Source organism: Ceratotherium simum, chromosome 38, assembly GCF_057802395.1.
Source record: "Ceratotherium simum simum isolate JZ-2026a chromosome 38, ASM5780239v1, whole genome shotgun sequence".
Lineage (NCBI taxonomy): Eukaryota > Metazoa > Chordata > Mammalia > Perissodactyla > Rhinocerotidae > Ceratotherium > Ceratotherium simum.
The window spans coordinates 21,137,220-21,152,915 of NC_141937.1; the positions used below are offsets into that span (position 1 = coordinate 21,137,220).

At 40.4% G+C, this 15,696-nt stretch overlaps 2 protein-coding genes across 2 annotated transcripts in view; one reads left to right on the top strand and one right to left on the bottom strand.

Moving 5' to 3' along the window:
- The window catches only part of ADAT2 (adenosine deaminase tRNA specific 2), a 31,422-nt gene extending 30,536 nt beyond the window's left edge, over window positions 1-886 (bottom strand). Inside the window, exon 1 of the mRNA XM_004440971.3 lies at window positions 791-886. Within this exon, the coding sequence (XP_004441028.1) occupies window positions 791-874 (84 nt within the window). The 5' untranslated portion in view covers window positions 875-886. The remainder of the gene's footprint in view (window positions 1-790) is intronic.
- Window positions 887-1,046: 160 nt separating this feature from the next.
- PEX3 (peroxisomal biogenesis factor 3) overlaps window positions 1,047-15,696 on the top strand; it is a 40,838-nt gene continuing 26,188 nt past the window's right edge. The window contains exons 1-3 of the mRNA XM_004440970.3: window positions 1,047-1,258; window positions 9,600-9,731; window positions 13,965-14,046. Coding sequence (XP_004441027.1) covers window positions 1,186-1,258; window positions 9,600-9,731; window positions 13,965-14,046 — 287 coding nt within the window. The 5' untranslated portion in view covers window positions 1,047-1,185. The remainder of the gene's footprint in view (window positions 1,259-9,599; window positions 9,732-13,964; window positions 14,047-15,696) is intronic.

Consider the following 15,696-nt stretch of genomic DNA (forward strand, 5'->3'; position numbering starts at 1 on the left):
GGATGAATGGATGTATGGATGGACGGGTGGATGGATGGATGGATGGATGAGTGAATGAATGAATGGATGGATGGTGGATGGATGGACGTGGGTGGATGGATGGATGGATGGATGGGTGGGTGGGTGGGTGGGGGGCTGGGTGGATGGATGGACGGACGGATGGATGGATGGACAGACGGTAGATGGATGGATGGATGAGTGAATGAATGGATGGATGGACTGTGGACGGATAAGTGAATGAATGAATGAATGAATGGATGAATGGATGGATGATGGATGGACGGTGGATGGATGGATAGATGAGTGAATGAATGAATGGATGGACGATGGATGGACAGTGGATGGCTGGCTGAATGGATGAGTGAATGAGTGAATGAATGGCAAAACCTGCCTGCACAGGGTCGTGGCTTCACCCTGCTCTCTACCAGAGACAGCCTCGGGCTCCTGCCTTCCCCTGGGTGGGTTCCAGGGGTCATAAACGAGGTGACTGCGCGGGTGGGCGGGCGTGTCCACACGCACGGGCCGCAGCAGCGGCACAGGGGTAAGCGTGGCGCACACTCCACGCGCGTGACAGAGCAAGACTTGTGTGTCTCCTCTCTGCCTCCCCCGAGCCCCCGAGAGAGCGGGCTCAGGACACCTCCAGCCCGGGAGAGCCGGCGTCCACCCAGAGCCCGCGACGCCACGGAGACCAGCGCGACGAGCAGGCGCCCCCGGGCCGTCTGCCCGAGCGCGCGGGCCGGGGAGGCGCGGAGAACGCCCCCGCCCGCGGCCTCCCCTCCCGGCTCCTCACCATCTGCATGGCCTCCTCCATCCACTTCTCGGTCTCCTCCGGCGACACCGAGCTCGCGCTGGACGCCGCCGCCGCCGCCTCCATCCCGACGGGGGCCGCCGCCACGGAACGCGGAGGGTGCGGGCTCCGGTTTCCGGGGGAGCCGACCGGAGACGCACCGGGGAGCGCATTCCGGGCGGACCCGGGCGCCCCTGCCCAATGAGCGGCGGCGGCGGCGCCTCGAGGCCACGCCCCCTGCCCGCCCCGGCGCCGGGCTCTGCGGGAAGTCGCGTTGGCGGCTTCTGAGCGCGCCGACGGCGGCGGTCCTGCAGGGTCCTCGCGGCCGGGGGGCGAGGAAACGGCCTTCCGGTGACCCCCCACCAGCCCTAGGCAGCCCGCGCCCCCGGGGCCTGAGGATGCTGAGGTCTACGTGGAATTTTCTGAAACGTCACAAAAAGAAGTGCATCTTCCTGGGCACGGTCCTCGGAGGTGGGTGACAGCCTTCTTGGAAAGGGGGAGCAGGGGTGGGAGAAAGGTGACTTCTGAAATAGAGACAGGCGACCATAATGCGGGGGATGGAGAGGGGATTCATTCAGCCATCGGGTGGGGAGCCGGGGGACAGACCAAGGTCCTGTCCGTCTCTGCACCTGGGAATCTGCCCTTTGCCCGCACGCTGCCCCTTCCTCTGCTTCTCGCCTGTCCTTTCTTATGGGCGTGTGGAGAACCCACCACCATGAAGTTTCTGTTTCAAGGCACCCTTCTCTTACAGACACATGTTTCTTCCTTCTCTTCTGTTGGTTCCTTGTGAGATTCTTTGTTTCTTTCTGTTTGGCACTCTGGGTCCTTTGTTTGGCTTGCACTCTTGGCAGAAGTTTCATAATAATCCAGGAGAGTTACCTAAGCCTGCACTTGGAGCGTTGTTTCAAGTTCATCTGAATTTTTGAAAACAGCACGGTTGTGCTGACGGGCTGGAAAATATATACTAGACAAGAGAGACACAAACCGATATTTTGGGTCTGTTTCTGCTATTTTAGAATGTAAACTATGCAGTAAATTATGCAGTAGGAAAGCGCTTGCGGGATGTTGTGCAATCTTTCTCAGGCTCTTCAAGGTTGGGATCAAAGCCCACCCAGCTGTCATAACTGGGTTGCACAGGCTGACGTTTAGAAACAGATAAAATAACAATCTTGAGAGCCATTTCCTCATATAATGGTCATGTCGTAATATGCAGAGATTTGAAGGAGAGAATAAAAAGCCTCGTGAGGTGTAGGAGAAGGAAATGTGGGAATTAAGAGGGAATTTTTAGAATTTGAGTTTTTCGAGAGACCTTATCACTAACTACATGCTTTTGTTACAGAGGTACTTAAAAAACAGAAGTAAATAAAAAACAAGAACAGAAGTTTCCCAAAGAATTTGATTGCTTTTCTTTTACAAGTAGATTATATTCCGTTGCGCCTAAACAATTTGAAATTAGCAATACTTTTAGCATCAATAATTCAGATCTATTGATTCTTGAAAGTTTGAAAAAGGCTTCCTGTTGATTAGGCAAGGAGAGTCTTTTCCTTGTCTCTGAGGTCTATCATAAATCGATAATGAGCAAATGTAAATTTTTATCACATTCTTTGAGAAATCCTTTATAGATAAAATGTATTTTCCAGTATCGTCAGCCACTGACATTTAATGTGTATTTAAATTATGCTAAGACTACTGAATCCATTTTATTTGTAGAAGCTAAAGATATATGTGTGACGGAAGAAGTATAAATGAAATATTTTTACCACTACTCAAGGAAGGAAAATAATCTGTCTTTAGCAATCTCAGAAAGAATAGCGTACCCCATCAGACTTGTAGAACAACGTAATGGTGGATTAGAAATAATCGTAGGGGAAGCAAAAGAGTATAATACTTAAGAAATAGTTATAGATTTTTTCAAAAACCTATTGAGAGCTTCATAGTTACAGATTAAGAGGAATGAAAAAGAAAGAAAAAGGTTCAGAGGGACAGAAAGAGAAAATAATGCTAGTGTTTTAAAACAAAAAAGGAGATCAATCTAAAAAGAAAAAAGAGTAGATGACTGTAGATTGGCATTTATTTGAGCCTCATATTCTTTCTGCTTCAGGGGAAAGGTCCTATAACGTGTTACATTTCAGTTAATCTAATTTAAGAAATATTTATCGAGTGCCTGTAGTGTTGAAGGTAATATGATTGGAATTACAAGATTTACAGAGATGTTTAATAGTAATAGCTGCCATTTATTGGGGGCACTGTGGCCACTGTGCTGAGTTCTTCTATTCGGTATGGATGACAACTAGGGTAGTTATTGTTATCCTCATTCAAAAATATGGGAACTAGAGCACTAAGAACTTAAGAAACTTGCCCAGGGTCTCAGAGCTAGTAACAAGGAAGCTAGAATTCAGACCCAGGTGTATTAGATCCCCAAGAGATCCTACATTCTCTTTCCACACTGGACCACTTTGCCTTCATGGATTTCATGGTCTGATAGGGATGAAAAACAAGTGTCTTAGTCCATTCAGGCTGCTATAACAAAATACACAGACTTGGTGGCTTATAAACAACAGGAATGTATTTCTTACAGTTCTGGAGACAGGAAGTCCAAGATCAGGGTGCCAGCATGGTTAGACGAGGGCCCACTTGCAAGTTGCAGACTTCTTGTTGTATCCCCATGTGGCAGAAGGGCTAGGGATCTCTGTGAAGTCCCTTTTATAAGAACGCTAATCCCCTTCATGAGGGCTCCACCCTCGTGATCTAATCACCCCCAAAGACCCCACTTCCTAATACCATCCCATCAGGCATTAGGATTTCAACATATGGATTTTGAGGGAACACAAACGTTCAGACCATAGCAACAGGTATACAAATAATTAAAATACAAAACAATAAGAGAGCTGAAAAAAATGCCCTACAGATTAAACCGGCAGATAGCACGTGCAATTGTAAAACATTAGGAAAGGACTAAAGGGAAGAAGAGGTACATTTTGACAGGCCTGAAAGCTAGGTAAGATACCAACATGCCTGCTCAAAGAAGTTTGGCCCTTCAGTGGGAAAAAACCTAAGTAAAAACTTTGAGTAACAGGCCTTCTTAAGTAGGAATTTCCTGCATTTTGGATAGTAACTGCTTTAGACCAATTGGTACAATTTGACCAATTTATGAAAAGACTAGAGCAGTGGTTCTCAAACTTTTTGGCCTGAGGTTTACTTTACACTTTTAAAAATGAAGGGCTCTAAAGAGCTTTTTAAAATTTGTATCTATTAATAGTTGCCATTTTAGAAATTAAAACCAAGAAATTTTTTAAATATTAATTAATTTTAAAATAACAATAGCAAACCCATTACTTCTTAACATAAATATTTTCAAAAAAAAATAGTGAGAAGAGTGGCATTATTTTACATTTTTGAAAATCTCTTTACTGTCTGGCTTAATTGAAGAAAGCTGGGTTCTCATATCTCTTCATGCATTCAGTCAGTTGTGATACGACGTGTTATGTAGCCTCTAGAATACTCCACTGTACAATCATGGGAGAATGAAAATGAAAAAGGCAAATAGCATTTTAGTGTAATTACGAAAATAGTTTTGATGCACAGATCCCCTGGGAGGGTATTAAACACCTCAGGAGTTTCCAAGCCACGCTTTGAAAACCACTACACTAGAGAAAGTGTTGCAGAACAGAGAACAACCAGATTCATATTTATTGGCTTACTGATTTCCAAAAATCCCAGAGCATTGGTTTATATTTTATATCGTAATCCCTGTAATTTCTGGTCTTTTCAGTTTTTCATTTATTCATTCATTCATTCTTTCATTCAATAAACATTTGACTGAGAGTAAGAGCCTACTCTCACTACATCGGGCTCTGGAAACACAAAGGAAGAAGTCACAGTTCTTGACATTGAGGAACTCACAGTGCAGTCTGGAAAGCAGAAATGGAAATAAACAGAAGTGGTACAGTGATAGAATTATAGTACCATAACAGAGCCGGGTGCTGTGGGAGTATCAAGGAGAGAGAAATGGGAAGATGTCTGGCAAGCTTCACTCAAGACTCCACTTGAGTGAAGTTGTACAGCTAACAGAGGAGAAGGGGCCAAGCAGGAAAGAGGGATGTCCAGCAGATACAGAGACATCGCTTTTGATGAATCCAAGTGTATCTCACTACAGCTAAGCACAGGGAGCAAATGGGGAGTGGCACAAGATGAATTTGGAGAACTAGCTGAGTGCAAATTGTGAAGGCCTTCCTTATTGTGCCGTTCTTCTGAATTTGGACGTTATCCTGTGTATCAGTGCTTCTCAGACTTTAGTACGGACAACAGTCACTTACGGGGCTTAATAAAAATATAGAATCCATGGGCCGGCCCTGTGGCTTGGTGGTTAAGTGCGCGCGCTGCGATACTGGTGGCCCGGGTTCGGATCCCGGGTGCGCATCGAGGCACCACTTCTCCGTTCATCCTGAGGCCGAGTCCCACATACAGCAACTAGAAGGATGTGCAGCTACGACACACAACTATCCACTGGGGCTTTGGGGGGAAAAATAAAATAAATAAAATCTTTAAAAAAAAAAAAATATATAGAATCCTTTTGCCCAGATTCTAATTCTTTAGGTCCGGAGTGCAGTTCATTAATTCGTTAATTCATTCAGCAAATATTTATTGAGCTCCGATTTGTACCAATATTATGTATTGGGGGTGCAGCATCGTATAAGACAAGACATTTGGGGATGTTTTCGAGGAACTTCCTTAAAGACTACATTTTTGACAAGTACCCCCAACCAATTCTGAGTGGAACAGAGAATGCCTGTTAAGAAGTGATGGCAGGGTGTTGAAGCAATTTAAACACAAGAATGTCAGATTTAAGTTTCAGAAAATCGCTTTGCATATAAAAGATGGATTGGAAAGGTGTGAGACCAGAAACAAAAGAGGAAAGTTAGGAAGCTGTCAAACCTGTTCAAGAGCGTTAATATTCAGGGTCTGAATGAAGACAGTGATGAGGGAGTTGGAGTACAGTGGCAAGATTTAGAAAATATTTCTGAAATAGAATCAGAATGGCAGGTCTGTTGGTTTGAGAACGATGTTAACAGATTATTTTCGAACTCTTATTGAAATTATTAATCTAGTAAAATAGTTGTATTGCAGAGATTTTCATCCAGGAAGAGAAGATTGAGATGGTTTTGAAAACCCATATTTATTATATGGAAAAACTAGAAGATATTTTGCTTTACCAGCAGTGTTCTGAAAGGAAACCTCAAAACATTTTACGTTTATTTTTTTGAGGTATTTGGTGAATGTTTTCATTATCCATAAAGTCATAGCTACAGAAGAAACTTGAAAGCTCATATAATCATATAGTCACATCAATATAATCATATAAATCCCATATAATTCTGTAATGAAATTTTATGAATGAAGAAATTTAGGGGGCTGGCCTGGTGGTGCAGCAGTTAAGTGCGTGCACTCTGCTGCGGCGGCCCAGGGTTCGCAGGTTCGGATCCCGGGCGCTTACCAACACACCGCTTGTCAAGCCATGCTGTGGCGGCGTCCCATATAAAGTAGAGGAAGATGGGCACGGATGCTAGCCCACGGCCAGGCTTCCTCAGCAAAAAGAGGAGGACTGATGACAGATGTTAGCTCAGGGCTAATCTTCCTTCCAAAAAATAAATAAATAAAAATAAAGTCTAATATGAAAAAATTAAAAAAATAATAATAATAATTTAAGAAAAAACAAAGAACGAAATTTAGACCAAAAGAGAAGACGGGACTGGCTCCAAGTTCCCTACCTCGTTGGTCCCACAGCCATCAATATCTACTATCTTCCAAGCCAGAATTCAGGCAGCCAGCCCAGTGTATAGTTGATCCTGAGCTCCATATTTTAGCTAATGAATTCTCTACCTTCATTCCTATTTTCCTAGGGAGACAAATCTGACAGAATCAGAATCTATGAATTTTGAGAAAGAGAGCCTGGGTAAATTAGACCTTGTGTATGTACTTACTTCACTGCTAAGTCAAGAAAAATAATGGATTGAGGGATTTTAGCCTAATTCCATTTATTAGTTTGCTAGCGCTGCCATAACAAAGTACCACAAACTGAGTGGCTTAAAGCAATAGAAATTTACTGACTCACAATTCTGGAAGCCAGAAGTGTGCTGGCAGGATTTGTTCCTTCTGAGGGCTGTGAGAGAAAGATCTGTTCCAGGTCCATATTGTTAGCTTCTAGATGGCCATCTCCTCCCTCTGTCTTTACATCATCTTCACTATACATGTCTGTATCCAAGTTTCCTCTTCTTATAGGAACACCAGTCATAATGGATTAGGGCCCACCCTAATGACCTTTTAACTAGATTACCTCTGTAAAGGCCCTGTCTCCAATTAAGGTCACATTCTGAAGTACTGGGGCTTCAAATATGAATTTTGGGGGATGACACACTTCAACCCATAACAATTCATTTTCTTCTTTCAGCTTTAGTTAGAATATACTGCATTTATCAAACAAATATGGTAGCCTGAAAAATTTTTATCAAACCCTGTTGAGAATCTAATGAACGCAATGGACCTTCTCCCCAGGAAAACACATATACCAGTCAAATTTACTGTTATTCCAGGAAATTCTTAGCTATACAAAGAGTGTCATTACAACATTTCATTTTATACTATTACAATTATTTGAGAAATAATAATCATTTTATACATAACTTTTAGCATTCTGTTGTGCAAATTAAATTCAAGCAATTCTTTGAGAAGTAGTTGGTATGTAAATAGAGTTGCCCGTCAAAGGGTTACTTTGTAAAACATAAGTAGTTTCTTCATTCTGTTCGTATTGTGACATTGTCACCAATTGATTAAGGATGGATTATAAGAAAGGTGTCTGTGAAGCCACTTATATGAACTTTTATTTGTTCTTTAAGCATGATTATAATATTTATTTGTACAAACATAGCAATCATACTTTATTTCTGTCTAATTATTTGTTGCACATACCCTTTTACTGAACTATTATTTGTGTGTGTGTGTGTGAGGAAGATCGGCCCTGAGCTAACATCTGCCAATCCTCTTTTTTGCTGAGGAATACTGGCCCTGGACTAACATCCATGCTTGTCTTCCTCCACTTTATATGGGACGCCGCCACAGCATGGCCTAACAAGCAGTGTGCCGGTGCGCGCCTGGGATCCGAACCGGCGGACCCCGGGCCACCGCAGCGGAGCGCGCACACTTAACCGCTTGCGCCAGTGGGCCAGCCCCTGAACTATTATTTTTAAGAACATATAGCATGTTATCAGTTCATGTGTAATGCTTATATTGGTGAAATAATTCAGAATATGTGTTTGCAGTTCCTAGAGGGCTGCCTCCTTCCCAAACTGTGACAAACAGATCAAATCCAATTATTTAGGTCATGCACAGTACTAAGGTTCTTTTTGGTAGATATTGGGGGCCACAGACAGCTGGAGGCAGGTGAGGATTAGTTACTGCCCTGCAACCTTGTTGCCAGGTTATAATGAAACGAATTCTGGCACACATGCAAACATCTATTAGCAAGCAGAGATAAACTGTATCATAACTTGTTGAGTAAACCTATTGAAGTCCCAGTGTCTTTTTTTGGTGCTACAACAGAACCATGCATAAAGGATTTACCTGAAGCAGAAGCAGCAGCGTTCTAGCTGTAGAGGACTCTGCTGGCCTTTTGGTTAACTCCTTTGACTGAGAATTCTCCAGACTAGCAGCTGAGGATTCGAGGCTAAGCTATTCCTAAGGGGGAAGGACTTGCTAGATTCGTATATTCTTTTTCAAGTGAGTAGTACTAAAATGTTTTGGCTAATCCAGTATCTTAAACACTACTAATGAAAATCTGTTTCCAGTATTCATTATGCTAGCTAAAAGTTAGTTGAAGTGCTTAAACCTTGGAGTTTGGCTTTCGATCACATGCTAACTGACCACTCTGGAGTGTTCAAATTCCCAGCTGGACAGCTGACTGCCCCTAGGGTATGGACCAAAATATGCGCATTTATATCATACTGTCCGTGCTGAAATGTGTGAAAGTAACTTGCAGGCCACATGACCCCACCTGTATTTTTATACTACAGTGTTATAATTTAGGAATTTTTGTAGCCTCTTCTCCCTCCCTTTTTCACTTAAGTTACTAATTTTAGATGTCTGCCTGACTACCTATCTTTCTTTTGTTCTTCCTTTTAAAATTATCTTATATTTTTAAAAAGTATTATATGTTGTTTGAAGACTATATGGAAAATATAGAGAATCAAACAGAGGGAAAAAATCACCTGCTATCCCACTGCTCAACAATAATCATTGTTGATTATATGTTAGAAATTAAAACCCATGTTTTTCTGTGCATCTACTTACATTTGTTAAAAGCAAAACTTCCAGGATCTTATTTTATCATCTAACAATATAATATGGATATTTCCTTGAGTCATTAACTATTGACAATGTAGTTTTTAATAGCTATGTAAGATTCCATTGTCTGGATAAAACATAATTTGTTTAAACAATTCCCCATTGCTGGACATTTAGAATATCTCCAGTTCACTATTAAGGGCATGGCCAGACTTTGTAGACTTAATTCCTTTATGTTTCTCCAGACCTGGTCCTTCTGTACCCATCTGCCCTTGGCTATTAAAATGACAATCTCTTTTTCCTTCTCTTTAGGTCACAATTCTTTAATTTAGGTTTTTAAAAGTTGTAATTTTTAGCTTGTCACTAATATAAGCCTTCTGTTTGGATAAAGCTGGTTAAAAATACTGTTTGGAATTTTTAATACTCTAATTAACTGAATTAATATACTAGCTTGTTTTAAAAAAAATAATTTTAGGAGTATATATCCTGGGGAAATATGGGCAGAAGAAAATCAGAGAAATACAAGAAAGGGAGGCTGCAGAATACATTGCCCAGGCCCGACGACAGTATCATTTTGAAAGTAACCAGAGGACTTGCAATATGACAGGTAAGGCAAAGAGAAATATTTGTACCTGTATAAAGCTACTTGATGATTTGTGTTAATTTGCATATGTCAGGACCAAAGTTAGAGGAAAAGACAAAGGAAGAACGATAAATCTAGCAAGTATTTACATGATTTAACTGAAATACATCATTTAATGTGGATTTTAAAAATCACTGTAAATCAATATACACTATAAATGCCTGTTCATTCATTTTATTTATTCATTAGGTAAATACTTCGGTTACCCAGCACTGGGGAGATAGAAGGTGAACAATAAAAAAAAAAATCCCTGACCTTCAGAGTTCATATGCTAGTGAGAGAAAAAGATGATAAACAGCAAATAAATAACTATAGGCAATGATGGCTGCTATAAGGAGAATAAAGCTGTGTGAGGAGTGGAGCAAAGACAGGGTAGTCAGCAGATCAGGCCTATTTGAGGAGAAACCTGACCGTACAGTGGAGGGAGCCATGCAAAATGTCTGAGGTGGGAACAAGTTTGGCACGTCCAAGAAACAGCAAAAAGGCTGTGTAGCTAGAACAGAATGAGCAATGGGAGAGTGCTAGGAGGTCAGGCTACAGGGGTGGGCTCATCCCGTTGGGCCTTCTGTGTCATAGTAGAGAGTCATGAGTGTGTTAAATTTACGGTAGACAGCTGCAGACCTGTAAGTCCAGTGCAGTACTACACTCAGTCCATGTTAATTAATGGTAAACCTCCTGGGCGGCTGCCACCGCAAAATCAGCTGCCCATATTTGAAGAGAACAAGGTGTTATGTTATAACGGACATAACTCCTTGAAGAGTTAGTTCTCAGATCCACGTCAAACCTGTTTTTCTTTTTTATTGTTTAAAAAAGCTTAATCCTTTAACATTTCTTTCAAGAACAATTAATTTAGGAAAAAACTTTTGAAGGTGGGTTCTCTTTGTTCAATTTTGAAAGTAAAATTTTTTTCAGAGTGGAAATGACTTTATTATTAGTTCAGTCTCATTTGACAGATAGAAAAGCTGAGGTTAAGGTTGAGAGACACATCCAAAGTTACAGCTGGGATATGATTTTTAATATTTGAAGTAATAATACTTCATTCTATAAAGCAAGTAGTAATCGTAAATACTGTATGTAATGACAACTCGATAAGGCCTGGTGAGTAAGAGCACAGGCTCGAGGGAAAGGCAGATCTGGGTCAGTTCCCAGTGTTGCCTTGTAACATCTGTGTGTGTTGGGCAAATCTGAATCTCATTCTGTGTCCTCTAGAAAATGATCATCATAAAACCCAGTTCATACGTGTTTTGTGAGAATGTGATGAGATAATGCATATAAAGTGCTTGGTACATAATAAATACTCAGTAAATGATAACTTTTTAAAAATTGCGTAATTCTTTAAATTGATATTTAGCATTTAATGTGGTGCTGCCAAGGACATTTTAGTGAATTTTTAGGGCATAAGAACAGTCCATTTCTGGTTATTACTCAAATTTTCAGAAAATAGAAAAAGGTGGGTCCTGGGATCTCAAAATACATCTCATATTGACAGGGACCTGTGGTCACTTTGGGTCCTCTGGGAAGCAGATGCTAAGATGGGACTAGACTTACTGGGGGAAACACCTGTGAATCATAAGGGGGAGGGAGCAGCAGTGGGCATGGAAAGTGCAGGTCTGACCCATGAATGGAAACAGAGAGGGAAGGAACATTAGGTAAGAAGAGTCTCCCACTACAGCACAGTTCCAAGAAAGTTTTGGCAGGCCAATAGGGAATCCCCAAGCCAGAGTTCCCTGGTAGAGGGGTCCCGCAGGAATGGGCCTGTGTCGGTATCCCCACCAAGCACTGTCATTGGCTGGGAGCGGTGCAGACGCCATAATGGATCCAGAGGGATGGCTGCTGAGGCTGTCAGTTAACTGTGCTCCTCCCCACGGAAGACGTGGGTGGCACATTTCCATGACCACCACAATGCTCAGATGAATAAATAGCTGACTATAGACGACTGAAAATAAAATATGGTGATCAGTAGGAGCCAAAATACAGGTTCACTGAAAACCTTTCCAAATTAGCCTTCTGGTATGCGTTGGAAATGGGCTTACAATCATATGATTAAATTTCTATCCTTTTGAATAAGATGTAATGGATATACTAAAAAAAATTTAGTACTTTTCAGTAAATATAACTAGTTTTTTACCTGGGTAGTTGGTTCCAATTTGAAAGCATCTGTCTAATGGAACGCTTCTGTGCCCTGCCCATTGGCTTTATCTTCCTCATGATTTTACTAAAGATTTGGGAGGAGTGCTTATTAAATTTACACACGCCACAATGCTTGGACACATAGCTGACACCACAAGTGAAGTTTCAGGATGCAAAATAGTCTTGTCCCTTTTAAGTGCGAGACTGGAATAAATGAATTGTTTTGCTTTAAAAGTCAGTGGTACAAATACAGAATTACCGCTTGGATTGATGGGTAAGGATTGGGAATTCTAGCTAAGCATAAGCCTGTTTTGAACAAACAGTATGATGTGATTTCTAGAAATACTAATTTAATCTTAGACTACAGTAATAAAGAGTGTGTGGTTCAGATCAAAGTCAGAGTACAGGTCCATTTCTGCCTCTCACGTGTTAAGAAGATACAAACTGGAATGTGTCAGAAGAAGCCAAATAAGGATGATAAGAAGGAGAGCTAACACTCACTGAACTTCGCCATGTGCAAAGAAGCACTATTCTAAATGCTTTCTGTGTCTCAATTAATCTTACAACAGTCCTATAAGGTAGATCCAGTGTTATCCTCAGTTTACAGAGGAGGGAACTGAGGCACAGAGAGGTCCAGTAATTTGTTCAGGGTCACACAGCTGGCGAAGGGTCGGCTTGTGATTTGTGGTTGGGCTGGGGATGTTTACCCTGGAGAGCAGATGGCTGCAGGAAGTCATGAATGCTGTATTCAGCTGGATACAGAAACATATTTGTTCAGTGTTAATACAGATGGTTAGAAGAACAGACTTGTTTTTGGATGAATAGGCTGAAGTGGGAAGTAAAAAGCTCTTCTGTCTCAGGAGAATTGTTGGAGAGACTCCTCTCAAATCATGTTGTTATACCACATAATCTTTAAACGAATTCCCTACTTACCCTATTTTCTGAACATATTTCTGAAAAGCCTTGCTTTTTCTTGGGTAAGGTGACACAGCATGCTTGGGCTAGTTATATAGACCACGTACACTAAGAGATGAGCCACCACTTACATTAGCCCTGAGCTACTGCTTCAGTTAATGGTCTACATGACTTGGGGATTTAATGGTACAGCTGGAGGAAATATGCTGAAGCTACATGGTGCTGCGCTGAAATAAATGTCTAGACTAGGTTAACAGCTGAATTTTCTATAGAAAAAATAATATGGATTTTGTAATTACTATGTCTTGCCTAGTCAAGAAGTAAAAAATCATGCACTAAAGTTTTTCCTTTTAGAATGTGGCACTTATGATGCTCTTGATAGTTTTTCATTTTGTTTTCATTACATACTTAGTGTTAGAAACTCATTTTAAATTTATTCATGTAGATTTCTCCAGCATTTCTTATACCATGTGTGGAGCCATAAATAAAGCAACTCCCATAAATTACATGCAATCTTTTCCCCATAGAGTTCTGTATCTTATTTTATCTTTCTGTTATTCTTGGTAGTTACAGGCAGTAGCTGTTGGCAAAACCAAAACTGCGGTTCCGCAGCTCTTAATTCCTAGCCTGACACTCTTTTGTCGAGATTATAAATGCTTTTTGCTTTGTAGTATTTAATAAACTTTTTTTCTAAAATTAGAAATAAAATATGAAGCAAAAAGTATAGCTAAAGATAAAAATGTTTTTAATCATTTTATTATATCAGAAATAAACATTTATTGTAAAAACAATTGAGGAGTACAGAAAAGAAGAGAAAAACAAAGAATTGTCCATAATCCATGCTGCCAAGACCACCACTGTTAACATCTAGGAATAATGGCTCCCATTCTTTCTTCTATGTGTCCTTGTTCACATTGCCGTGATCATAGTACATGTATAAGTTTGTCCACTTCACGTAAGCAGATAAATGACGCATTAGTATATAATCAGTTTTTATTATTATTAATCATGATAATTTGAAAACTCTAGCTCTGACCTTCCCTCCCAACCCTTGCTAGCTGCTAGTCCTGTGCTGTAGCCTAAACAGTCTGCATTTCTCAATGAGGGCAGTCATATCACTTGTGACCTTTGTGTTTTCTGTTCGTATCACAGTGCTGTCCATGCTTCCAACGCTGAGAGAGGCCTTAATGCAGCAGCTCAATTCTGAGAGCCTCACAGCCCTGCTGAAAAACAGGTGAGTGCAAGTGACAGCATTTTTCATTTATACACTACCTTAAAGTTTATCTAGTGAACTGAAATACTTTTCAGACATCTTTGTTTCCTTATTTTTCTTTATAATTAAAGCATATAATGTATAAGCTGATTTAGAAAAAATATTTACTAACTATATCATTGAATTCGTATTTTATTTTGTCCATTTATTTATGCTCTACCTTGATCCACAAAGCATTTAGGTCAACAGTATTTGTATGTGTTCTGGTTTCATATAAATAGATCTAAGATGTCATTTCAACATTGTTCAGAAATTTAGTTATTGAATGCTTATTGCAAGTGTTCCTGAACCAGATGATGTGAAGCTAAGTTATGTCAAACATTGTGCTTCTTAAAGAGTTTACAGTGTAATAGGTAAAGCATGTGAACGTCCATTTTAGATACTAAGGCATGTGAAGTTACATTTTATGTTATTAACAAAGTGAAGTACAAATGTAACATGAACATACCGTAATGACAGTTCACCTTACCGTGACAGTTTACTGTGTACAAAGCGCTTTCACACATATGACCTTGTGTATGGAGTGCAGTATGTGTCCGGGAATTGTAATGTAGTGTGATGCTGTGTTCTTTTGAAAAGACTTCTGGAAGGATGGGTTATTAGTTTAATGAACAACGTGAGGGGAAATGGTTTCACTAAATAAATTTTCATCACTGAAAATTTACTGAAATAGTCACTTTCCTTGTATTCCCCCTCCAATAGCCAGAGAGAAGGAAGTGCTATTTCTGGAGAATCTCTCTGTGCCAGGCCAGTGCTAGACACTTTACATACATGCGCCCATTTAATTTTCACAGTATCCTTGTGAAGCAGATATTATCATCTCCATTTTGCAGATAGGAAATAACAGGTTAAATAACAAGCTGGGAAATTTCTTTGAAAACATTTTCTATAGTCAGAAAATACCTCCCAAAATAGCAATAGATTTGTATACTTGGGATTTTTTTTTAATCTGATTAAAGTATAATGCTAGTGATACGGGGTTTCCCCCTAAATTTCATCATTCTTAAAGATTGACACACTTTCATCACTACTTACAGATGTAAGGTTTAATTTATAAATTAGTTCATATAATTATATGAAGAAGAAGCATATAGGCAGATTACTCTCAGTCAGATAAATGTTTAATTACCACCAGTATGTACATAGTAGAGTATAAAGAAATATGTACATCAGTAGGAGATAAAGAAAAGAAATAGATTTTAATTGCCTTCAGTTTTAGTCTTATTGGGGGGGCAGGACAAATGAACTAAGCGAAGAGCACTTTTATAAAAGCAACATAAGAGACACAGTAAACATAGTGGCACTCTTCCTTCCTGGTGAGTGTCTTGCCTACAAGGCCCTGTGTTCCCTGTGCTTTGGGGGATTCAAGATAGTTAAGATAAGGCCTCTTTCCTGTTAAGACCTTGTCATCCAAAGGAGGAAGTAGATGAAATAAATGATCATATTCAAGGCATATTATGTTTAGTCTGTGGTAAAACAGTAAAAGGAAAATATGGGGAGAAAATGTGGGAGGCCAGAGAAGAAAGGGATTAGTTTTGATGGATAACCGTGGACAGCTTTAAAGAAAAGCTGTCATTCCTCTTTCCTGACTCAGTACACAGAGAGGAGAAT